General features: G+C 44.4%; 1 protein-coding gene across 1 annotated transcript; it reads right to left on the reverse strand.

Annotated features, from left to right (window-relative positions):
* Positions 1 to 1,846: 1,846 nt before the first annotated feature.
* Positions 1,847 to 3,638, reverse strand: LOC121872097 (mucin-5AC-like). Its single transcript, XM_042374783.1, has 3 exons — positions 3,612 to 3,638; positions 2,809 to 3,289; positions 1,847 to 2,577 (listed from the first exon to the last, which is right to left on the reverse strand). The coding sequence occupies exons 1-3, from the start codon at positions 3,636 to 3,638 to the stop codon at positions 1,847 to 1,849; spliced, it is 1,239 nt and encodes a 412-aa protein (XP_042230717.1).
* Positions 3,639 to 25,704: the final 22,066 nt, after the last annotated feature.

Genomic DNA, 25,704 nt, shown 5'->3' on the forward strand with positions numbered 1-25,704 from the left:
TCACATTATTTTCATTTCTCCCGACGTTTTGTATTCACTGTGCTGTATTCGCACTACAGGACTACAGTGTACTGAATTAAGTAAACCTCTCAACACATACGTGCTTGAGTCCATCTTCATATTGTACTCTTCAGTACTCTGTTGTTAACATGAAAGTGTTGTGTTTGATATTTGTGATTTACATAAAAGTTACGCTATATGTAGGAAAAATAAGGGTATGTGCAGCGTATGGTTAGTATAAGCATATATACATAGGCAGTTATATATATATAGTTCTATATACACTTGTGGGGTCATCACATTGCCATCATACACCAGAGCTGTGGCTTGACACCTCTTGGTCTTGTAATCCTCTGACTGCCAGCCTAACCATGTTTATGTTGTGCAGTGTGACGGAAGTGAGGTCTTGGGGAGGGTGAACTGTGGCGATTGAGGAGGTAACGGAGCTGGTGTGGGGGAGGCTAAGATGGTCGGGGGAGGCTGTGATTTGGCGGGGGTAGGGTGGGGGACGGACCTGGGGTGGGGAGATTGGTAGACTGGTAGAGGAGGTGGGAGTTGTTAGGCTGGAGTGATAGGGTGGGAGGGAACTAGAATAGTGGGGTTGGTGGTGGGTGGGGAAGCTAGGGTGAGTGATGGGTGAAGATTGTTGGCTGTTATAGGGATAAGACTTGGGTGGGGAAGATGAGAGGGGAAGGAGGCTTACAGAGGGGGAAGGAGGGGGGGGGGGAAGAAGGGATGATGAAGCAGACTGGGGTGATGAAGCAGCTAGGGTGATGAAGCGGCTGAGTGATGAAGGTCTGGGGTGATGAAGAAGTTGGGGTGATGAAGAGGCTAGGTGCTGAAGCAGGCTGAGTGATGAAACAGTCTGGGGTGATGAAGCAGTCTGGGGTGATGAAGCAGGCTAGGATGAAGCAGGCTGTGTAATGAAGCAAGCTGGAGGATGAAGCAGTCTGGGGTGATGAAGAGTTAGGGGAGAAAGCATGATGGGTAATGAAACAGGTTGGTGAGGGGCATGCTGGGTGAAGAAGAGCCTGGGGTGATGAAGGTCTGGGGTGATGAAACAGTCTGGGGTGATGAAGCAGTCTGGGGTATACAGTCTGGGGTGATGAAACAGTCGATGAAGGCTGGGGTGATGAAACAGTCTGGGGTGATGAAGCAGTCGTGATGAACAGTCTGGGGTGATGAAGCAGTCTGGGGTGAAAGCAGTCTGGGGTGATGAAACAGTCTATGATGAAGCAGTCTGGGGTGATGAAACAGTCTGGGGTGATGAAGCAGTGGGGTGATGAAACAGTCTGGGGTGATGAAGAATTGGGGTGATGAAACAGTCTGGGGTGATGAAGCAGTCTGGGGTGATGAAACAGTCTGGGGTGATGAAGCAGTCTGGGGTGATGAAGGTCGGGTGATGAAACAGTCTGGGGTGATACAGTCTGGGGTGATGAAGCAGTCTGGGGTGATGAAGCAGTCTGGGGTGATACAGTCTGGGGTGAAGCTGGGGTGATGAAGTCTGGGTGATGAAACAGTCTGGAGGAGCAGTCTGGGGTGATGAACAGTCTGGGGTGATGAAGCAGTCTGGGGTGATGAAGCAGGTTAGGGGAGAAAGCATGATGGGGTAATGAAACAGGTTGGGTGGAGGGGCATGCTGGGGTGAAGAAGCAGTCTGGGGTGATGAAGCAGTCTGGGGTGATGAAACAGTCTGGGGTGATGAAGCAGTCTGGGGGTGATGAAGGTCTGGGAGATGAACAGTCTGGGGTGATGAAGGTCTGGGGTGATGAAACAGTCTGGGGATGAAGCAGTCTGGGGTGATGAAACAGTCTGGGGTGATGAAGCAGTTCGGTGATGAAGCAGTCTAGATGAAACAGTCTGGGGTGATGAAGCAGTCTGGGGTGATGAAACAGTCTGGGGTGATGAAGCAGCTGGGGTGATGAAACAGTCTAGCTGGGGTGAAAGAAGCAGTCTGGGGTGATGAAGCAGTCTGGGGTGATGAAACAGTCTGGGGTGATGAAACAGTCTGGGTGATGAAGCAGTCTGGGGTGATGAAGCAGTCTGGGGTGATGGCAGTCTGGGGTGATGAAACAGTCTGGGGTGATGAAACAGTCTGGGGTGATGAAACAGTCTGGGGTGATGAAACACGTGATGAAGCAGTCTGGGGTGAAACAGTCGATAGAGTCTGGGGTGATGAAACAGTCTGGGGTGATGAAACAGTCTGGGGTGATGAAACAGTCTGGTGATAGACAGTCTGGGTGATGAAACAGTCTGGGGTGATAAGAGCATGATGTGATGAAACAGTCTGGGGTGATGCAGCTGGGGTGATGAAACACTGGGTGATACAGTCGGGGATGAACAGTCGCAGTCTGGGGATGAAGCAGTCTGGGGTGATGAAGCAGTCTGGGGTGATGAAACAGTCTGGATAGTCGGTGATGAAGCAGTCTGGGGTGATAGCAGTCTGGGTATGGTTGAAGGCTGGGGAGAAGTCTGGGGTGATGAAGCAGTCTGGGGTGATAACAGTCTGGTGATGAAGCAGTCTGGGTGATGAAGCAAAGGTGAGGGTGAAGAAGCAGTCTGGGGTGATGAAGCAGTCTGGATGAAACAGGAGTCTGGGGTGATGAAGCAGTCTGGGGTGATGAAACAGTCTGGGTGATGAAGCAGTCTAGAGATGAACAGTCTGGGGTGATGAAGCAGTCTGGGGTGATGAAACAGTCTGGGGTGATGAAGCAGTCTGGGGTGATGAAGGATGAAACAGTCTGGGTGATGAAGCAGTCTGGGGTGATGAAACAGTCTGGGGTGATGAAGCAGTCTGGGGTGATAAACAGTCTGGGGTGATGAAGCAGTCTGGGGTGATGAAACAGTCTGGGGTGATAGCGCTGGGTGATGAAGCAGTCTGGGGTGATGTGAAACAGTCTGGGGTGATGAAACAGTCTGGGGTGATGAAGCAGTCTGGGGTGATGAAGCAGTCTGGGGTGAAGATGAAACAGTCTGGGGTGATGAAACAGTCTGGGGTGATGAAACAGTCTGGGTGATAAACAGTCTGGGGTGATGAAGCAGTCTGGGGATGAAACAGTCTGGGTGATGAAGCAGTCTGGGGTGATGAAACAGTCTGGGGTGATGAAACAGTCTGGGGTGATGAAACAGTCTGGGGTGATGATGAAACAGTCTGGGGTGATGAAGCAGTCTGGGGTGATGAAGCAGTCTGGGGTGATGAAAACAGTCTGGGTGATGAAACAGTCTGGGGTGATGAAACAGTCTGTGAAACAGTCTGGGGTGATGAAACAGTCTGGGGTGATGAAGCAGTCTGGGGTGATGAACAGTCTGGGGTGATGAAACAGTCTGGGTGATGAAACAGTCTGGGGTGATGAAACAGTCTGGGGTGATGAAACAGTCTGGGGTGATGAAGCAGTCTGGGGTGATGAGTCTAAAACACTGGTGATGAAACAGTCTGGAAAAGTCTGGGTGATGAAACAGTCTGGGGTGATGAAGCAGTCTAGTGATGAAGCAGTCTGGGGTGATGAAACAGTCTGGGGTGAGGGGTTAGGCAAAGGAGAGAGTGTATTTTTGTCAGTACCCTCTCATAGTAATGGTTGTCCTTCACATTGTTTTCTGTATACACAAGTTACCTTCATATGCCTCATCAGCTGTCCCATTCCACAATTATGCCTCCCAGGATTTTGTGCGTGCGTACGTGCGATGGGGTGGAGAGCCAACCTTCCCTTCCTCAACAGTTATATACTGAAGCAAATTATTTCGAAGTTGTTTACAAGTTGTAGGGTTGGAGGGAGGCGAGAGCCGCCCCACTACTGGTTAATTTGTGGTATTCTGCAATTTTACTGTTTGGGTTTTTATAATATTTTGGTGATAATTTTTTTTTTTGGCTAAAATACTTGGTTTATATATTATTTCATGATTAGATAACCTTGATTTTATAATATTTTATGATGAGATTTCTGCGGTCTTGTGTGATTGAATTCATTAATTATTAGAAAATTTTCTGGGTGAAGTATATGAGTGAAGTATAAATTGTACAGGATATCTAGCTGAAGGGTAGAGCGTTAGGGGAAGTAATGCCACAACAGGGAGGAGATCAGAAAGTCAACATCATAGTTGTGAAAATGTTTATGTAGTCGCAGCAATTACCCGCACACCTGCGCCAGGTGAGAGTCCTTCGCTCGGCTGTGAGGGGGAATGCGAGAGAAAAATCCACAATACTGATAATAGTATGTATTAATGAAAGTCCCCAACAGACCATGAAGAGAGACAGATATAAGCAGAGGAACACAGCAGTGGTTTAGTGTGGGTAGGAGTCACTGTATCGCAGTAGTGTTTAATATGTCTTAGTCTGGTTTTACCTTTCCATGTAATAAGACGATGAAAAAAAACCAGAAACATGGGTGATAAGAAAAAAGACATAGGCGAGGAATGAACTAAGATAAATTGAAAGTGTTTATTTACCTGTCGTGCCAAAAAGACCAGGCGCAAACTGGCTTAGATAGTGAGGTTAAAGATTAATTGTCAAACATCATATTACACGTGACAAGAGGAGCCTCACCTTAGTGTAACTTCAGACGATCCTGGGAGTCTTCCATTGTAGTATGATGCCGTCACTTCATCCATCAACTCTCCTGATAATCTCACACACAAGACCAGTATCTTTTTTAGAAGTTGGATGTGTTCACTTTGTCTCGTCTTGCTAACAACACTTAGTAAGATGAGAACCACGTTTGTAACACTCAAGGAGATGTTGATTAATATTTTGATATTTTCGTGATTTATAAAGTCTATAACAATAGCTGGACATAAGTTTTTACTGCCCGAAGCTCTTGATAACTAATGCCACGAAGCCAGGTTACCGTCTTGTTTTGATCCTGTAGTGGTGCACTTAATGACCGCCAGGTACCGCAGCGACTCTCTCTCTCTCATGGTGATCACCCAAAGAACACAGTGAACGACAAGAATAAGAAAAATGTGAAATATGAAACTTTTACGCAAATTTCAACCCAACGCAGAGGGTTTATTTTTGTTTTACCATGGCGCGAAAACCAAAAGATATGCAGCCCTTGGCAAGGTTAGGTTAGGTTAGGTTAGGTTAGGTTAGGTTAGGTTAGGTTAGGTTAGGTTAGGTTAGGTTAGGTTACCGAGATAATATGTAAATGACTGTCGATTCTGTCTCCCTCCTCCTCTCCGTATATAGAAAAGAGAGTGAGAGACAGTTAGAGAGATAAAGTAATAAACAGAATAGGAAAACAAAGATAAAAAAAAGAAAGTATCGGAAGACAAAGAGACAAAATGAAAAATGGGGAAAAACATCGTTAAAAGAGACAAACGGAAAGAAAAATATAGAAAGGAGGGATAAATAAGAGAAAGAAAATGAGGAAGGCTAAAACGAATAAAAAAGAAAGAGACACAAACAATAAAGAGAGAGAGAGAGAGAGGCTACAAACAAAACTCACCGACACGTCTAGAATAAAACAAACACATACAACAACTTTCACAACACATTAATGACTACAGCCAAGGTCTTGACCCCACCTGACCTCCCACATCTTGACCCTGGTGCCTCCTGAATCTCTAATTTACCTCTCCCTCCTCCTCCTCTTCTTTCCTCTTCAACCCTCTCTTCCTCCTTCACTCCTCTTCTTATTCCTTCTATCCACCTCCTCCTCCTCCAACCCCCGCCTGTTTTTTCTACCTTCTTCAACCCTATTCCTCCTCTTCTTTCAATCCTCCTCTTCCTCCTTCGATCCCCTTCCTCCTCCAATCCTCTTCCTCCTCCAATCCTCTTCCTCCTCCAATCCTCTTCCTCCTCCAATCCTCTTCCTCCTCCCCCTTCAACCATCCTCCTGTGCCTTCTCTACCTGCTTCAACCGTATTCCTCCTCCTACTTCATTCCTTCTTCTTCTTCTTCTTCTTCTTCTTCCTCCTCCCTCCTACTTCCGAAGGCATAAGCATTAAAAATATATATATATATATATATATATATAAAATTTCTCGTTTCTCATTATTTCTTCTGTCTAATAAAATCAACTTTGGGAAGAGTAATGTCCGCCTCTATTATTTCTCCACTGTCTAATAAAATAAACCACAGGACGTAAGATCTACTATTTTATTTCTGTCTAATATCATAAGCGAGTCTGGTGAAAGTTTGTGTGTGTTGTGTGTGTGTGTGTGTGTGTGTGTGTGTGTGTGTGTGTGTGTGTGTGTGTGTGTGTGTGTGTGTGTGTGTGATAGTGAAGAATATTATTATTTTATTCATCTTTGGAATATAATTATGAAAATGTCGGTCCCATACTCGGTTTATTTTGTGTTTGTTGTTGATAAGGAGTTGTTCCCCTAAGTGTGTGTCAGGTGTCGTGCTAATGTTTTACCTGGTTTATCTCTCTCTCTCTCTCTCTCTCTCTCTCTCTCTCTCTCTCTCTCTCTCTCTTCTCTCTTCTCTCTCCTCTCTCTCTCTCTAAGCCATAATTATTTGAGGTTTTAGACTTTGAAATTATACTTGTAAGATTGTCTGTGGGAAAGTTATACCGTATAGAGTTTATTATCTGTATGACGACCTGTGGTGTAATGGTCAGCATGCTCGCCTTGCAAGCGAGCAGACCAGGTTCTATCCCCGGGCAGGGTGAAACTATGGGCAAGTTTCTTTACGCCATTTGCCTCTGTCTACCCGGCAGTAATTGGGAACCTGGATGTTAATTGATTTGCGGATCGTGTTCCGGGGTAATAGTTAGCCAGTGCAGTTGGCGAGTTGTCCGGTCTCCGCGGATTATTCCTTGACACTGGGTCATGCAGCTCGTTAACTCAGGGTGTGGTTGTTGTGTTGGCGACAGCTTCTACACCTTAAACAAATTCACGCCTAGGTGGCCCTAGGGCTGGCCATCCTCGTTACACGAAGGGCAACCATTATTATTATTATATTATATGTGAAGTGGTATTATACTCTGAGATTATGTGGTGGGTATAGCGTATAACTTTGTATTCTATTTGGAATTTGTATATTATTCTGAATTATATATGAGAATAATAGACATATACCCGGTAATGAGGGACTATACTGTTTACTGTAATGCGTAAGATATTTGAATAATCTTAATTACCACAGAATAATTATTGTTGATTATCTTAGGAGAGGAATCTTGAATATAAATAGTTCTGACGTCATTTAGATTCCATCAAAATTATTATGAAGAGACAGAGGGGAATAATATGAGTTACTTACCCCGTTCTCTCGTTTTCTATACCTAACCTATTTTCTTTTCGAGGGGGGTCTATCCTATCCTCTATGTGAATTTTAGTTTTATATCATTCATTTTCAAAATCTTGTTCCTTTTACGCGGCGAGGAAGATAAGTAGTGGTAGAGAGTGACCGCCGTTCGAGAGAGTATACGCTATAAATAATGAATGATGTTTATATGTGCAGAGGATGTGAAATATTGATGAGGTGTACATTTGTAATGGTAGAGAAGGAGGCATTGGGGAGGGGTCAGGAGGGTGTGTGAAGCCAGAGTTTAGTTAAGATAGAATAAGGGTGGGAAGAGAGAGGGGGTGGGAGGGAGGGCGAGAAGAGAGAGAAAGTAGGAAGAGAGGGGGAGAGAGAGAGGGGTAAGAGAGGGAGAAGGGAGGAGGGAAGAGAGAGGGGGAGGGAGGGCGAGAAGAGAGAGAGAGAGAGAGAGAGAGAGAGGGGTAGGAAGAGAAGGAGAGAGGGTGGGGAAGAGTGGGAGAGAGAGGGTGGGAAGAGTGGGAGAGAGAGAGGGGTAGGAAGAGTGGGAGAGACAGAGGGGAGAAGAGGGAAGAGAGAAGAGAGGGGAGGGAGAAAGAGGGTGGGAAGAGAGTAGGAGAGGCAGGAAAAGAGAGAGGGAGGGGGGAAGAGAGAGAGAAGAGAGAGAGGGGGTGGGAAGAGGGGGAGAGAGAGAAAGGGACGAGGAGAGTGGGAGAGAGAGAGAGAGAGGGAGAAAGAAGGAAAGAGAGAGAGAGAGGGAGAGGGGAGAGTGGGAGAGGGGAGAGAAGGGGGTGGGAAAAGTGGGAGAGAGAGGTAAGAAAGGAGAGGAGGAGGAAGAGTGGGAGACGGAGAGAGGGGTGGGAAAGAAAGAGGAGAGAAAGAAAGGGGAGAAGAAGAAGAGAAAAAGAGGGGAACAAAATAAGAGAGAGAGAGAGAGAAGAAGAGAGAGAGAGAGAGAGAGAGAGAGAGAGAGAGAGTAAAACTGTAGAGTGAATTATTAATTGTGTTCGACCGTAAAAACCATCTCAACAGTTCATTAAGCACAAGACAGGAATTTTGCAGATTAATTATTATTGTTTCAGGTGTGTAAGGCGAGTCAAGCGTGTTTACATTATGACGTCATAGTTTGTGTTTACAGTATTTCTAATTACGTTATTCTGGATCACCTGAAGATTCGCCCCAGCTTATTTCACCTGAAGTTTAACCACCCTAACACTACCTAGGGGTTTAGGTTAGGTTGGGATTGAGTTGATTGGGATTAGGTGGGTGGGATTGAGTTAGGTTAGGTTAGGTTAGGTTAGGTTAGGTTAGGTTTGGTTAGGTTAGGTTAGGTTAGGTTAGGTTAGGTTAGGTTAGGTTAGGTTAGGTTAGGTTAGTGGAGGGTAGGTCAACTTAATTACGATGAGGTTAAGTTAGGTGAGGATACTTTAGGGTGTGTTAAGTTTAAGTTCGCTTTGCGTTGAGGTGATTAATCTTTACGTGAAATAAACTGAGGGGGATGGAGGAATCTTCAGCTGGTCTATTGTTGTGGCTTTAAACTCTGCTTGTTATTATTTACTCCTGAACAATGTAGAAAAATAATAATAGATAACAATATTCCGATAACCACTTATCAATTGCCTTTGTATATGCAGGTGTGAGATTGTATGGGTCACTTTAAATAAAAATAATCATGCGTTTCCTGATTGTATATTGATCAGATTTGTAAGAAGTAAAAATAACATACCGAGTTACTTCGTTATATCCGGGTCACGTGACTTCATAACATCTTCAGTTAAATCGTGTGTCCGAACCATACGTGTTTATCACTTCTTAAGAGACAATGTGCATTAAAACTTAGCGGATCACCTGAGGATTAGACACCCCAGCTTATTTCACATGCGTAGACAAACACATTTACACACACACACACACACACACACACACACACACACACACTCACTTACACATACGCACACGCACGCACACACACATACAAGCTAACACATGTACACGCACGACCTCACAAATATATACGCTAACACATGTACTGACACACACTCATAAACGCTCACACACACACACTTACACGCTTATAGAGCTACACGCTATCATACACACACACACACACACACACACACACACACTAATATACATATAAGGTAATATATGTACACGCTAACACAACAATATGCAGAGAAACGGTAACAGCTGGAGTAATATGGGTCATAGACGGGGGCATATTGACAGGGGATGTTGAGAGGTTAGTAACACAGGGCATAGACGGGGGCATAGTGGCAGGGGATGTTGAGAGGTTATTAACACAGGGCATAGACGGGCATAGTGGCAGGGGATGTTGAGAGGGTTAGTAACACAGGGCATAGACGGGGGCATAGTGGCGGGGATGTTGAGGTTAGTAACACAGGGCATAGACAGGGCATAGTGGCAGGGGATGTTGAGAGGTTAGTAACACAGGGAACATAGACGGGACATAGTGGCGAGGATATTGAGGTTAGTAACACAGGGCATAGACGGGGACATAGTGGCAGGGGATGTTGAGAGGTTAGTAACACAGGGCATAGACGGGGACATAGTGGCAGGGGATGTTGAGAGGTTAGTAACACAGGGCATAGACGGGGACATAGCGGCAGGGGATGTTGAGAGGTTAGTAACACAGGGCATAGACGGGGACATAGTGGCAGTGGATGTTGAGAGGTTAGTAACAAAGGGCATAGACGGGGGCATAGTGGCAGGGGATGCTGACAGACATATTGACAATGAGATTTGGGGGAAATGACAAAAAAATTTCACTTCAGGATCAAGTAATGTCTCACTTCCGTCTGTATAGAACCGCTAGATCCTAATGGTTCTTACCGCCCGTATGTTAAGTAATGAACCGGAGTTCTTCACGTTGAACCAGATTGGGTACCTCACGTTGAACCAGATTGGGTACCTCACGTTGTACCAAATTGGGTACCTCACGTTGAACCAGATTGGGTATTCCTCACTTCGAATTAAAAGATGAACCACTGTACCTCTCCCTCATTGAACCAAGATATCTTACACTTACCTTATTGTATCCCTAACATGAACCAGAGGAAGAGTTTAAACAAAAATTGTCAGCTGAAAAAAAAAAGAAATCCGCCACACCATTTTTTAAAAGACAATCAACTCCTGCATAACGACGCGACACAAATGATCAACTACGTTATCCCACATCAAACAGGAGAACCAAATCCCCTTATCCCTTTTAGAACAGAGGATCAAAGCCTCCACTAATGCCAGCGGTGCCTAGTAATTAACCACAAATTATCCCAACTCCTGGCGAACTAGGAACACCCCCAAAAAAATATATAATGGCTTTAAATACCCTTAACATTTTGCAAGGGATTTTGACCACGGCTAAAACACGGGGCCTTCTTGATGGCTTTTCATATTCATTTCCACTCAAAAACAATACAGGTACAGAAGGACAGGTGTATGTACAGGTACAGAGGGACAGGTGTATGTACAGGTACAGAGGGACAGGTGTATGTACAGGTACAGAGGGACAGGTGTATGTACAGGTACAGAGGGACAGGTGTATGTACAGGTACAGAGGGAGAGGTGTGTGTACAGGTACAGAGGGAGAGGTGTGTGTACAGGTACAGAGGGACAGGTGTATGTACAGGTACAGAGGGACAGGTGTGTGTATAGGTACAGAGGGACAGGTGTGTGTACAGGTACAGAGGGACAGGTGTATGTATAGGTACAGAGGACAGGTTTGTGTACAGGTACAGAGGACAGATGTATGTATAGGTACAGAGGGACAGGTGTGTGTATTACAGGTACAGAGGGACAGATGTGTATGTATAGGTACAGAGGGACAGGTGTATGTACAGGTACAGAGGGACAGGTGTATGTACAGGTACAGAGGGAGAGGTGTGTGTACAGGTACAGAGGGAGAGGTGTGTGTACAGGTACAGAGGGACAGGTGTATGTACAGGTACAGAGGGACAGGTGTGTGTATAGGTACAGAGGGACAGGTGTGTGTACAGGTACAGAGGGACAGATGTATGTACAGGTACAGAGGGACAGGTGTATGTACAGGTACAGAGGGACAGGTGTATGTACAGGTACAGAGGGACAGGTGTATGTACAGGTACAGAGGGACAGGTGTGTGTACAGGCACAGAAGGACAGGTGTATGTACAGGTACAGAGGGACAGGTGTGTGTACAGGTACAGAGGGACAGGTGTATGTACAGGTACAGAGGGACAGGTGTATGTACAGGTACAGAGGGATGGTGGTGTATGTACAGGTACAGAGGGACAGGTGTGTGTATGAGGCAGAAGGACATGTGTATGTACAGGCACAGAGGGACAGGTGTGTGCTATACAGAGGGACAGGTGTGGGAAGTGTACAGGTACAGAGGGACAGGTGTGTATGTACAGGTACAGAGGGGACAGGTGTATGTACAGGTACAGAGGGACAGGTGTGTACAGGCACAGAAGGACAGGTGTATGTACAGGTACAGGACAGTGTGTATGTACAGGCAGAGGGACAGGTGTGTATGTATAGGTGCCAGAGGAACAGGTGTGTATGTACAGGTACAGAGGGACAGGTGTATGTAAGCAGGTACAGAGGGACAGGTGTATGTACAGGTACAGAGGGACAGGTGTATGTACAGGTACAGAGGACAGGTGTGTATGTACACAGGTACAGAGGGACAGGTGTATGTACAGGTACAGAAGGACAGTGTGTATGTACAGGCACAGAGGGATGCTGTGTATGTACAGGTACAGAGGGACAGATATGTATAGGTACAGAGGGACAGGTGTATGTATAGGTAACAGAGGGACAGGTGTGTGTGTGTGTACAGAGGACAGGTGTATGTACAGGTACAGAGGGACAGGTATGTACAGGTACAGAGGACATATACATACAGATATGTATGTATAGGCACAGAGGACAGGTGTGTGTATAGGCACAGAGGGACAGGTGTATGTACAGGTACAGAGGGACAGGTGTGTGTACAGTACAGAGGGACAGGTGTGTATGTACAGGTACAGAAGGACAGGTGTATGTACAGGTACAGAGGGACAGATGTATGTATAGGTACAGAGGGACAGGTGTATGTATAGGTACAGAGGGACAGGTGTGTGTACAGGTACAGAGGGACAGGTGTATGTACAGGCACAGAGGGACAGGTGTGTACAGGTACAGAGGACAGGTGTATATACAGGCACAGAGGGACAGATGTATGTATAGTACAGAGGGACAGGTGTGTATGTACAGGTACAGAGGGACAGGTATGTACAGGTACAGAGGGACAGGTGTGTACAGGTACAGAGGGACAGGTGTGTATGTACAGGCACAGAGGGACAGGTGTGTATGTACAGGTACAGAGGGACAGGTGTATATGGAACAGGTACAGAGGGGACAGGTGTATGTACAGGTACAGAGGACAGGTATGTACAGGTACAGAGGTGGGACAGGTGTATATACAGGTACAGAGGGACAGGTGTATACAGGTACAGAGGGACAGGTGTATGTACAGGGACAGGTGTGTATATGTTATGTGCCAGAGGGACAGGTGTATAGCAGGTACAGAGGGACAGGGTGTGTGTGTGTACAGGTACAGAGGGACAGGTGTATGTACAGGTACAGAGGGACAGGTATGTACAGGTACAGAGGATGGTGGTGTATGTACAGGTACAGAGGGATGGTGTATGTACAGGCACAGAGGGACAGGTGTGCAAAAGCAGGCACAGAGGGAGAGGTGTATGTACAGGTGCCAGAGGAAGGTGTATGTACAGGTACAGAGGACAGGTGTATGTATAGGGTACAGAGGGACAGGTGTATGTACAGGTACAGAGGGACAGATGTATATAGGCACAGAGGAAAGTATGAGGTACAGAGGGACAGGTGTGTACAGGTACAGAGGGACAGGTGTATGTACAGGTACAGAGGGACAGGTATGTACAGGTACAGAGGAAACAGGTGTATATACAGGTACAGAGGGACAGATGCATGTATAGGGTACAGAGGGACAGGTGTATGTACAGGTACAGAGGGACAGGTGTATGTACAGGTACAGAGGGACAGGTGTATGTACAGGTACAGAGGGACAGGTGTATGTACAGGCACAGAGGGACAGGTGTATGTACAGGTACAGAGGACAGGTGTATATACAGTACAGAGGGACAGGTATGTACAGGCACAGAGGGACAGTGTGGCAAGCAGGTACAGAGGGACAGGTATATACAGGTACAGAGGACAGGTATACAGGCACAGGACAGGTGTATGTACAGGCACAGAGGGGACGGATGTATGTGCAGGTACAGAGGGACAGGTGTATGTACAGGTACAGAGGGACAGATGTATGTATAGGTACAGAGGGACAGGTGTATGTACAGGTACAGAGGGACAGGTGTGTGTACAGGTACAGAGGGACAGGTGTGTGTACAGGTACAGAGGGACAGATGTATGTATAGGTACAGAGGGACAGGTGTATGTACAGGTACAGAGGGACAGGTGTGTGTACAGGTACAGAGGGACAGGTGTATGTACAGGTACAGAAGGACAGGTGTATGTACAGGTACAGAGGGACAGGGGATGTATGTATAGGTACAGAGGACAGGTGTATAGAAAATAGAGAGGTGTGTGTACAGGTACAGAGGGACAGGTGTGTATGTACAGGTACAGAGGGACAGGTGTATGTACAGGTACAGAGGGACAGGTGTATATACAGGCACAGAGGGACAGATATGTATAGGGGTACAGAGGACAGGTGTATGTACAGGTACAGAGGGACAGTGTGTATGTGGCTAAAGCAGAGGGACAGGTGTATGTACAGGTACAGAGGGACAGGTGTATGTACAGGTACAGAGGGAAGGGGTGTATGTACAGGCACAGAGGACAGGTGTATATACAGGTACAGAGGGAGAGGTGTGTGTACAGGTACAGAGGGAGAGGTGTGTGTACAGGTACAGAGGGACAGGTGTATGTACAGGTACAGAGGGACAGGTGTGTGTATAGGTACAGAGGGACAGGTGTGTGTACAGGTACAGAGGGACAGATGTATGTACAGGTACAGAGGGACAGGTGTATGTACAGGTACAGAGGGACAGGTGTATGTACAGGTACAGAGGGACAGGTGTATGTACAGGTACAGAGGGACAGGTGTATGTACAGGTACAGAGGGACAGGTGTATGTATAGGTACAGAGGGACAGGTGTGTGTACAGGTACAGAGGGACAGATGTATGTATAGGTACAGAGGGACAGGTGTGTGTACAGGTACAGAGGGACAGGTGTATGTACAGGTACAGAGGGACAGGTGTGTGTACAGGTACAGAGGACAGGTGTATATACAGGTACAAGGACGGAGTGTGTGTTCAGGTACAGAGGGACAGGTGTATGTACAGGTACAGAGGGAGAGGTGTATGTACAGGTACAGAGGGACAGGTGTATGTACAGGTACAGAGGGACAGGTGTATGTACAGGTACAGAGGGACAGATGTATGTATAGGTACAGAGGGACAGGTGTGTGTACAGGTACAGAGGGACAGGTGTGTGTACAGCCACGAAGGGAGGTATGAATATAGGTGACAAGCACTCCACAATAATGCACATTAGCAGTGCGTATAAACAATGCTGTCAAATCACCATCATTATCATCATCATCACCTCAATATCATCATCATCATCATCATCATTATCACACTATCTTATCATCAACATTACCATTATTACTGTCAGTTAAGCATCATCATCATCACTATCACATCATCATCATCATCATCACTATCACATTATTATCTTCATCATCATCATCATCATCTTCATCAATATCATCATTACTGTCAAATCATGTCGTTCACTCACACATAAAACCTTTAATGTTTATCTTGTCAGACAAAATCGTCTTCCTGACAGTCACGTCTGGTCTATTATTGAACACTTTGGTCGGCCACTCCACCACGGACATTTGCTGACCACCTGGCTAAATTATCATGTTTTCTTAATACGGAGCCTTTGGTCGACCGCTCCAAGGAACCCACACAGAAGGTTGAGTAAAGGAGCAGATATATACAGAGGATCTACATACATACATACATACATACATACATACATACATACATACATACATACATTCATTATATAATGGTTGCCCCTCTTGTAACGAGGATGGCCGGTCCAACGGCCACCTAGACGTGAATTTGTTTAAGGTGTAGAAGCTGTCGCCAACACAACAACCACACCCTGAGTTAACGAGTTGCATGACCCAGTGTCAAGGAATAGTCCGAGAAGACCGGACAACTCGCCAACTGCACTGGCTAACCATTACCCCGGAACACGATCCTTAAATCGATTAACACCCAGGTTCCCAATTACTGGTGGGTAGACAGACAGACGTAATACATACATACATACATACATACATACATACATACATACATACATACATACATACATACATACATACATATTATACAGAGTATCCATTGATATACCAAACCACACACATTATACATTCACATATACACATCAGACAAACTAGTTAAAATAATCATTACATCATACTTTTGTTTCTATAGCTTATAATGAAGTATGATATTGTATAATCTGACATTAGTTTAAGGAAATAATCAGGATGATGTAAGAATTATAAGTATAATCCAAATATTGGCGAGGTATAATTATTATTAATCTCATTTGTTGTTGGTTAGACTCTTAAAGGCTTATCAGGTTTATTATTTACTTGTGGTTGTCGGATTAACATTGAATTCCTGCTTCATTATGTTGGTACTGAGAGGTGGTCGCTTAATGGTGCTTGTGGGGTGTGGGAGGTGGAGGGGGGAGGCTGGGGTGTTGTGGGTGGGGCTCTGGGGTGTTAGTGGGTGGGGAGGTGTGGTATTGGTGGGTGAGGAAGGCTGGAGTGTTGAGTGGGTGGGGGAGGCTGGGGTGTTGGTGGGTGGGGGAAGGCTGGGGTGTTGGTGGGGGGGGAGGCTGGGGTGTTGGGGGACTTGGGAGGGGGAGTCGTCTCGAGTTGTCCAAGAGAAATCTGGTACTCGAGGCTGGAGTGTGACTTGTAAGTGTGAGGACGGCATCTTAATAGTGGTATTTAAGTCGTAGCGTTGATAAAAATAATAATTGTACGAGTGGTCAGGTAGAGGCTCAATCAAGTCTTACCTGAATATGTGCCCTTAAACGGCTGAACGACCACTGACGCGGTGACCTTGACCTTTAAACAATCACTTTCAAGAATCTAAATCAGAAGCTTGTGAATTATTGATCGATGTCATGGACAGTCACCGCTAAATGACACACAGTCGGACATGTTTGATGGAGCGATATATTTCTCGGTTTTCTTCGTTCGATATAAAACAAACACGATTTAACTGGATGTAAGCGTGTTTGTTGGTGAGGTTCTGAGCACAATAACGTAGATGGTGAATAACACTCCTACACAAGCAGCAAGCTAGACGCGCCCCCACCACTATGGACAGCATATATTCCGTTTATGATCTGCATTATTAAGATTTTATTAATATAGGTTTTTAGAGATCAGTTAGTATTCATTTATTTTCATGTGACAAGGAATAATATGAATTTCCCGCTGACTTAATCTTGTGTATAAATCAACAGTGTGCGTCAGGAAGGTCAAAGAGTCATCTCTGGCGTGGTTCTGGGCGTCGGCCATTAAGAACACACCCTCCCCCCCCCCAGTCCTCGCCAAATGTGCCTATTGGCCACGGAAATTATGATGCACGCTGTTATAATTGGATCAAGCATTGATTACGTCACTGATTACGTAATTATCCCCGCCTCTTTCTTTGTTGTAATTGGTCGATGAATATTTGGTGCCGGTTGCGATCATTAGCGGAATTATAAACATGGAGGGATTAGCATTAAACTTTCACCCGGACTGAACCCTACTCGTGACGTGTTCACCAGGGAAGTCTCAAACTCCGTATCGATCATTACCTAAATTAACACTAATTATTGGTAATATTTTGAACTCTGTAGTCTAGCATTAATTAATATTAACGACAAATGAGGGCATAATTTGTTAAGCCGGTCACCACTGCTAATTACCCCTCACACCTACCTGGGCACCTCGACCATCGTTCAGAGTGGTCACTGTCACACCACGAGAAGTGACATGAAAGACTTATTAATGCTAATAAAAATTTTAATAATAAGGAGAATTACGGTATGATAGTAATAAGAAGAACAACTAGAACCATAACAACAACACAGGATAATAATAATAATAATGATAATAATAATAATGACTTACCTGTACAGTAATTAACACATAACAATAGACCTACTTACAATACGTCTCGGAGACTTTTTACACCTGTAGAGAAGATGACCTGTACATCGACATAAGACTTGCACACTTAACACACCCAACAACGAGGACCCCAGGGATTAAATGAGTCTCTTAGTACATATATGGTTATGGTAAGCGAGACGGGAGGATTAATGATTACTAGAAGAATCGCGCTCATCCGCTAGGCAACGGTAGGACGCCACCCTCCGGGAGGCTCCACATTGTCTCACTGTAGTGCATTAGGGTAGACCACATTTTTGGTTTTGCCATTAGAAGCAAGTATGTACAGATTTTTGCCAGTTGCCACTCTGGGGCATCCAACATAGAACTGTCCATGAGAGAAGCAAGGAAACACTTGCTATCCATGCCAAGTTTGGTCCGGGCGGCTCATTCGCTTGCTAGGCCACGGTAGGACGCCACCCTCCGTGCAGCTCTACATTGTCTCACTGTTCAGTCCCAAAAACTTCTTCCATCAATAGTTCATTAACGGTGTATGTAAGTTCCACCATGTTTTTCACTACAACGGTACAGCAAAGTATATTTTTTTAGCATTAAACTGTTATTATTTTATTGTCTGATCATCACTGCATATAACACCACCCATCATCACTACATATAACACCATCCATCATCACTACATATAACACCACCCATCATCACTACATATAACATCATCCATCATCACTACATATAACATCATCCATCATCACTACATATAACATCATCATTCATCACTACATATAACATCATCCATCATCACTACATATAACAACACTCATCATCACTACATATAACATCATCCATCATCACTACATATAACACAATCCACCATCACTACATATAACACCATCCACCATCACTACATACAACACCATCCACCATCACTACATATAACACCATCCACCATCACTACATATAACAACACCCATCATCACTACATATAACACCATCCATCATCACTACATATAACACAATCCATCATCACTACATATAACACCATCAATCATCACTACAGATCGGTAAAGTAGTTTCCGAGATTCTCGTGCGGACACACACACACACACACACACACACAAACACACAGACATTCTTCTTTGTTTTATATATATAAATAAAAGGTACTGTAACAAGCAAGGGCCTGATGCTATATATTTGGTCTATGTAATGGATGAAGATGGAGATAGAACAAGGTTGATAAAGGACATAAACATTAATATATCCTGATGCTGACTTTACAAATATTCGATCGCAAAATTAATTATAGAAATAATATTCAGTGAATATCAAGTCCCAGGTTGAAGGTCAGCTGGGTACCTGGAGTAATAGTCTCACTCACCTTACTTAACTCGACTACTAGGTTTGGTGCTCTCTTGTAATGGTGAGGTTAGTTTAGGTTTGGTTAGGTTAGGTTACGTTAAGTTAGGTTAGGTTACGTTACGTTACGTTAGGTTAGATTAGGTTAGGTTACGTTAGGTTCTGTTAGCTTAGGTTAGGTTACGTTACGTTAAGTTAGGTTAGGTTACGTTACGTTAGGTTAGGTTAGGTTAGGTTACGTTAGGTTAGGTTACGTTAGGTTCTGTTACCTTAGGTAAGGTTTGGTTGTGGTGGTGACGAGACCCGATTGATCACACACCCTTTCTGTGGATTCCCTCAATACATCCTCTACCTGTATATATAAATAAATTACCTCAGTAGCATCTCATAAACAACGCGTCAAGTTTGCGTTATTTAAGTTCCTGTCTTCACATTTTACCCTCAACCTAACTTCACTCGTTCATTCCCCTTCACTCTTCTCCTCACCTATCTTCTCTCCTCCTCCCCCATCCCTTCTCCTCTCCTCCTGTTTCCCTTCCTTCCTCCTCTACTCCTCCCCATCCCTCTCCTATCATCCCCATCCCTCTCCTCTCCTTCCTTCCACTCCTCTATCCTACCCCTCCCCTACCCTACCCCCCCTCACCCCAGCTTCTCTTCCTCATCCTTCCACCTCCCCCTGCTCCTCTCACTAAGTAGCTGGCAGATAGCCGATATATTAGATTGTATCCACTTTTTTGCATAGTATATATCAGTTCTCATTAACAAAACTAAATACACAATGTGTGAATAGTTTCTCACGTAAGGTGAATAACAGATGTGAGCCAGACATGCTGCATCACACGCCTGTACTCACACATTTGTGAATAAGTTACCCTTTATGTATAGAGACTAAACCAAATAATGTAGTGAGAAATATTAGTAACAACATTCTGAGTACATAATATCTGACAGCAGGTTTAAGATGTTGCACAGCCTGTTGGCCAAACTCTACTCTGTAATCCTTTTGCGCTACTCACGGGATGAGTGTGGGAGTTACTAATAAAAGTAGCCGCTGTAAGCGGCAAAATCAAAATCAATCCTAACCACCCCTCTCTTCCCCTCCCCATCCCTCTCCTCTCCTCTCCTCTCCTCTCCTCTCCTCTCCTCTCCTCTCCTCTCCTCTCCGAGCTATACATTACATACAACAAACGCCATTGTATCACATCAGTGCAAGTATCCCATGAATCATTAAGGTGTAGTTTAGACAGATAAAGAAGATATGGTAATCTGCTCACCTGAGTCACCAACTATCCTTAAATGAATCGTTAATCATCATCGTGATTATAAGTTTCACCAAATGTCACCACGCAACACGAAATACCATCAAATATTACCAAATATATCATTGAATATTACCAGTTTTTATCATCCATTATCACCAGATATAAAATTTGTATCAATATCACCAAACGTTATACAAGTTATCTTCTGTATACAATATATATATATATATATATATATATATATATATATATATATATATATATATATATATATATATATATATATATATATATATATAATTAATATTCAGAATGAACTACACAGAGTAGAAGCTTACTGTAGCAGGTATATAATTTATTAACAATATTTATATCTATGTTTTTGGATGTCACCTACAATGATGAAGGACTAGATATCACCAGTCACCATCTTAGAATCACCAGAAGGTCAGCCACAGTTAGATATCACCAGTCACCATCACCCAGAATCACTAGAAGGTCAGTACAGTTGAATATCACCAGTCACCATCACCGTCACCAGAAGGTCAGTACAGTTAGATATCACCAGTCACCATCACCCAGAATCACCAGAAGGTCAGTACAGTTAGATATCACCAGTCACCATCACCCAGAATCACCAGAAGGTCAGTACAGTTAGATATCACCAGTCACCATCACCCAGAATCACCAGAAAGTCAGTACAGCTAGATATCACCAGTCACCATCACCCAGAATCACCAGAAGGTCAGTTTAGTTAGATATCACCAGTCACCATCACCCAGAATCACCAGAAGGTCAGTACAGTTAGATATCACCAGTCACCATCACCCAGAATCACCAATTATCAGTAAATATTACCAGACATTATTTAGTATCACCAATTATTACAAAACATCATTATCACCAAAATATCACCAGGTATCATGAATATCATTAAAATATCACCAGGTAATTATCATTATCACCAGGTAATTATAAATATCACCAAGCATCACCAGGTGAGAACTCAGGTGAGTTGTTAGGTAATTTCTCTCGATATGACTCATTTAAATAGGCCCCTGTCAACGCCGGCAGCGATTTCCATTCATTACCAAGAAACGTGTAGTTACGATGACGTGGATAAATGACTGCTACAGGTGGGGGGCCAAGGGTGATTAGGGCACGTGGGAGAGTGATTAGGACACGTGGGAGGGTGATTAGGACACGTGGGGAGATTAGGACACGTGGGAGAGTGATTAGGACACGTGGAAGGGGGTTGGAACACGTGGGTGGTGATAAAGATACGCAGGAGAGTGACAAGGTCACATGGGAGGGAGATCAAGACACGTGAGAGAGTGATTAGGACACGTGGAAGGGGGATGGAACACGTGGGAGGTGATAAAGCTACGTGGGGGGTGATTAGGACACGTGGGAAAGTGATTACAACACGTAGGAGGGTGACTAGGATACGTGGGTGGGTGATTAGGACACGTGGGTGGGTGATTAGGACACGTGGGAGGAGAAAGAGAAGGAACATAAGGCAGAGGATAATGAGGAGGAGGAGCAAAGGGAAAATGAAGAGAAAGTGGAGCAGGATAAGACGAGGAGAATGAGTAGTACGAAGGGGAGAAGAAACAAGGGGAAAGGAAGAAGAGGAGGAGTAGCAGGAAGTAGAGGAAGAAGTAATATTAGCAGGAGGAAGAGTAAGGAGAAGAGTAGTAATAGGAGGAAGAGGAAGAAGAAAAGTAGTAATAGGAGGAAGAGGAAGAAGAAAAGTAGGAATAGGAGGAAGAGGAAGAAGAAAAGTAGGAATAGGAGGAAGAGGAAGAAGAAAAGTAGGAATAGGAGGAAGAGGAAGAAGAAAAGTAGGAATAGGAGGAAGAGGAAGGTTGAGGAAGTTGAACCCGTGTTTAGTATCGACACTTTATGAGAGTAATAAGACCGAGTGAATAAGTCGGTCAACTTTCACTCACAACAGTTTGATGTTGATTGGGTTATAAATGGCGGCGGAGAGCGAGCTGGGAAACACCTGATTAAACCGGAAGTTAATTGATGACAGTATCAGGATTTCCGATACCACGGTCAGGTGAACCACTCACCCACCACCTAACTTGGCGAAGTGCTCCGGGTTCACCTGATGACCCGCTGTACTTAGGTGGAGGAGGACCTTAAGGGGTGTCATCCTTACACTTACTCTATGGAGAAGGACCTCAAGGATGGATGAGTATTACTGGGACATTTTACAATACAGTATAAAACCATTACGCTGTATCACCAGTTGTCGTGGTTTCAAATCAAGTGAATCTGAATACTTTAATAGATCTGAATCTCGAGAACCATTACCAAGACACAGTGAGGGATACGACACAGGGGTTTCTACCTCAGGTTTCACACTTATTACGTTCATTGGATTATATTACCATTTAAGGAATATACTAAACGTACACACCTCCCCACAGTTAATGCCTTCACCTGGAGAAAACTAATTAAGTATTGCAGGTTAGTGAGAGCCCAGGCTATTTTCCTTGTCGGTCGGGAACAATACTCGGACACCCAGACAAGGAGGAACAATACTCGGACACCCATACAAGAAGGAACAATACTCGTACACCCAGACAAGAAGGAACAATACTCGTACACCCAGACAAGAAGGAACAATACTCGTACACCCAGACAAGAAGGAACAATACTCGTACACCCATACAAGAAGGAACAATACTCGTACACCCAGACAAGAAGGAACAATACTCATACACCCAGACAAGAAGGAACAATACTCGTACACCCAGACAAGAAGGAACAATACTCGTACACCCTTACAGGGAACAATATAAATGCACCCATACAGAAAGACAATAGTCATTGCATACAGACAGAAGAACAATACTCATGCACCATGTAGAAGGAACAATACTCATGCACCCCAGACAGAGAAAAGACAATATAATTGCACCCAGACAAGGAAGGAACAATACTCACATACTTGCAGACAAGAAGGAACATGCTCGTACACAGACCAGAAAGACGATAACTTTAATGCCTGCCAAGAAGGAACAGCTATATTGCAGAACAGAAGGAACAATACTCAATACTGCAGACAGAAGAACAATACTCGTACCAGACAGAAGAACAATACTCGTACACCCCCAGACACGGGACAATACTCCGTACACCCAGACTAAGGAAGGAACTGTCTCATGCATGCAAGAAGAACCAAAATAACCGTACCCTTATGAAGGAACAGCTGCTCGTGCAAACCAAGAAGGAACAATACTCGTACACCCATACAAGAAGGAACAATACTCGGACACCCATACAAGAAGGAACAATACTCGTACACCCAGACAAGAAGGAACAATACTCGGACACCCGGACAAGAAGGAACAATACTCGTACACCCATACAAGAAGGAACAATACTCGTACACCCAGACAAGAAGGAACAATACTCGTACACCCATACAAGAAGGAACAATACTCGGACACCCATACAAGAAGGAACAATACTCGTACACCCAGACAAGAAGGAACAATACTCGTACACCCATACAAGAAGGAACAATACTCGTACACCCATACAAGAAGGAACAATAGTCGTACACCCAGACACGAAGGAACAATACTGTACACCCAGACAAAGAGGGCTGAACAATACCTGCACACCCATGCCAAGAAGGAACAATACTGTACACCCATACAAGAAGGAACAATACTGTACACTCCAGACAAGGAGGAACAATAATTGTACAATCTGCATCAAGAAGGAACAATACTGTACACAATCTAGACAGAGTGGAACAAACACTCTGCACACCCTGGTGGATAAGGAAGGAACAATACCTGTACACTCCAGACAAGAAGGAACAATACTCGTACACCCATACAAGAAGGAACAATACTCGTACACCCAGACAAGAAGGAACAATACTCGTACACCCAGACAAGAAGGAACAATTCTCGTACACCCATACAAGAAGGAACACTCGTACACCCAGACAAGAATAAACAATACTGTACACCCAGACAAGAAGGAACAATACTCGTACACCCAGACAAGAAGGAACAATACTCATGCACACACCTAGACAAGAAGGAACAATACCTGCACCCAGTATAAGAAGGAACAATACTCGTACACCCAGACAAGAAGGAACAATACTGTACACCCATACAAGAAGGAACAATACCTTCGTACACCCAGACAAGAAGGAACAATACTGTACACCCAGACAAGAAGGAACAATACTCTGTACACCCAGACAAGAAGGAACAATACTCATACACCCAGACAAGAAGGAACAATACTCGTACACCCAGACAAGAAGGAACAATACTCGTACACCCAGACAAGAAGGAACAATACTCGTACACCCAGACAAGAAGGAACAGTAAAATCTATTTGAGTCATTTACTAGTGAGTGAAACATCAATAAAATCACAAATAAAATAATACACATATTTACTAACAATATTTTAACGCACATTTTTTTTTTTAATATAATATAAATCATAGTAGAGAAATATAAAGCATAAGAATATTTGAGTAATAACTTGAGGCAGACGTATAAGGGTAAGATATTCAAGCTCGGGTTCTTATTGGTCAACGCACTATACATAAAAGAGAGAATCTAGCAGGAAAAAAAATCAAGACATCACAAAACTTTTTATTGCAAATTTAATGAAGTTTTGAAACACTCACTTATGAAGCACTGAAATGATGTCTCTCTTTATATCGATAAGATTTTTTTTTTTTGTCGAGGGATATTTATTGAAGGAAAGCATGTCAGTGTTACAACTCAAATATATTTTTAATTGGTGAATTTAGGCAGGTGAGGGCCAGAAGCTGTTTTCACTGTGGAGGAGAGGGCCATAAGTCGTGTTAACTGCGCAGGTGAGAGCTAGAAATTATTTTCACTGCACAGTTTTGGGCCAGAAGTCGTTTTCACTGTGCAGGTGAGGGCCAGGAATCGTATTCACTGTGCAGGTGAGGGCCAAAAGTCGTTTTCTCTGCGCAGGTGAGGGAAAGAAGTCGTTTTCACTGTGCAGGTGATGCCCAGAAGTCGTTTTCACTGTGCAGGTGAGGGCCTGAAGTCGTTTTCCCTGTGCAGGTGAGGGCTCCAGTCGTTTTCACTGCGCAGGTGAGGGAAAAGAAGTCGTTTTCACTGTGCAGGTGATGCCCAAAGTCGTTTCACTGTGCAGGTGAGGGCCAGAAGTCGTTTTGACTGTGCAGGTGAGGAAAGAAGTCGTTTTCACTGTGCAGGTGATGCCCAGAAGTCGTTTCACTGTGCAGGTGGGGCCAGAAGTCGTTACTGTGCAGGTGGGGCCAGAAGTCGTTTTCACTGCGCAGGTGAGAGCTAGAAATTATTTTCACTGCGCAGATGAGGCCCAGAAGTTGTTATCACTGCGCAGTGAGAGCTAGAAATTATTTTCACTGCGCAAGTGAGGGCCAGAAGTTGTTTTCACTGCGCAGGTGAGGGCCAAAAGTTGTTTTCGCTGCGCAGGTGAGGGCCTGAAGTTGTTTTCACTGCGCAGGTGAGGGCCAGAAGCTGTTTGCACTGTGCAGGTGAGGGCCAAAAGTTGTTTTCACTGCGCAGGTGAGGAAAGAAGTCGTTTCACTGTACAGGTGATGCAGAAGTCGTTTC

Source organism: Homarus americanus, unplaced genomic scaffold (genome assembly GCF_018991925.1).
Source record: "Homarus americanus isolate GMGI-L3 unplaced genomic scaffold, GMGI_Hamer_2.0 scaffold29373, whole genome shotgun sequence".
Classification (NCBI taxonomy): Eukaryota; Metazoa; Arthropoda; class Malacostraca; order Decapoda; family Nephropidae; genus Homarus; species Homarus americanus.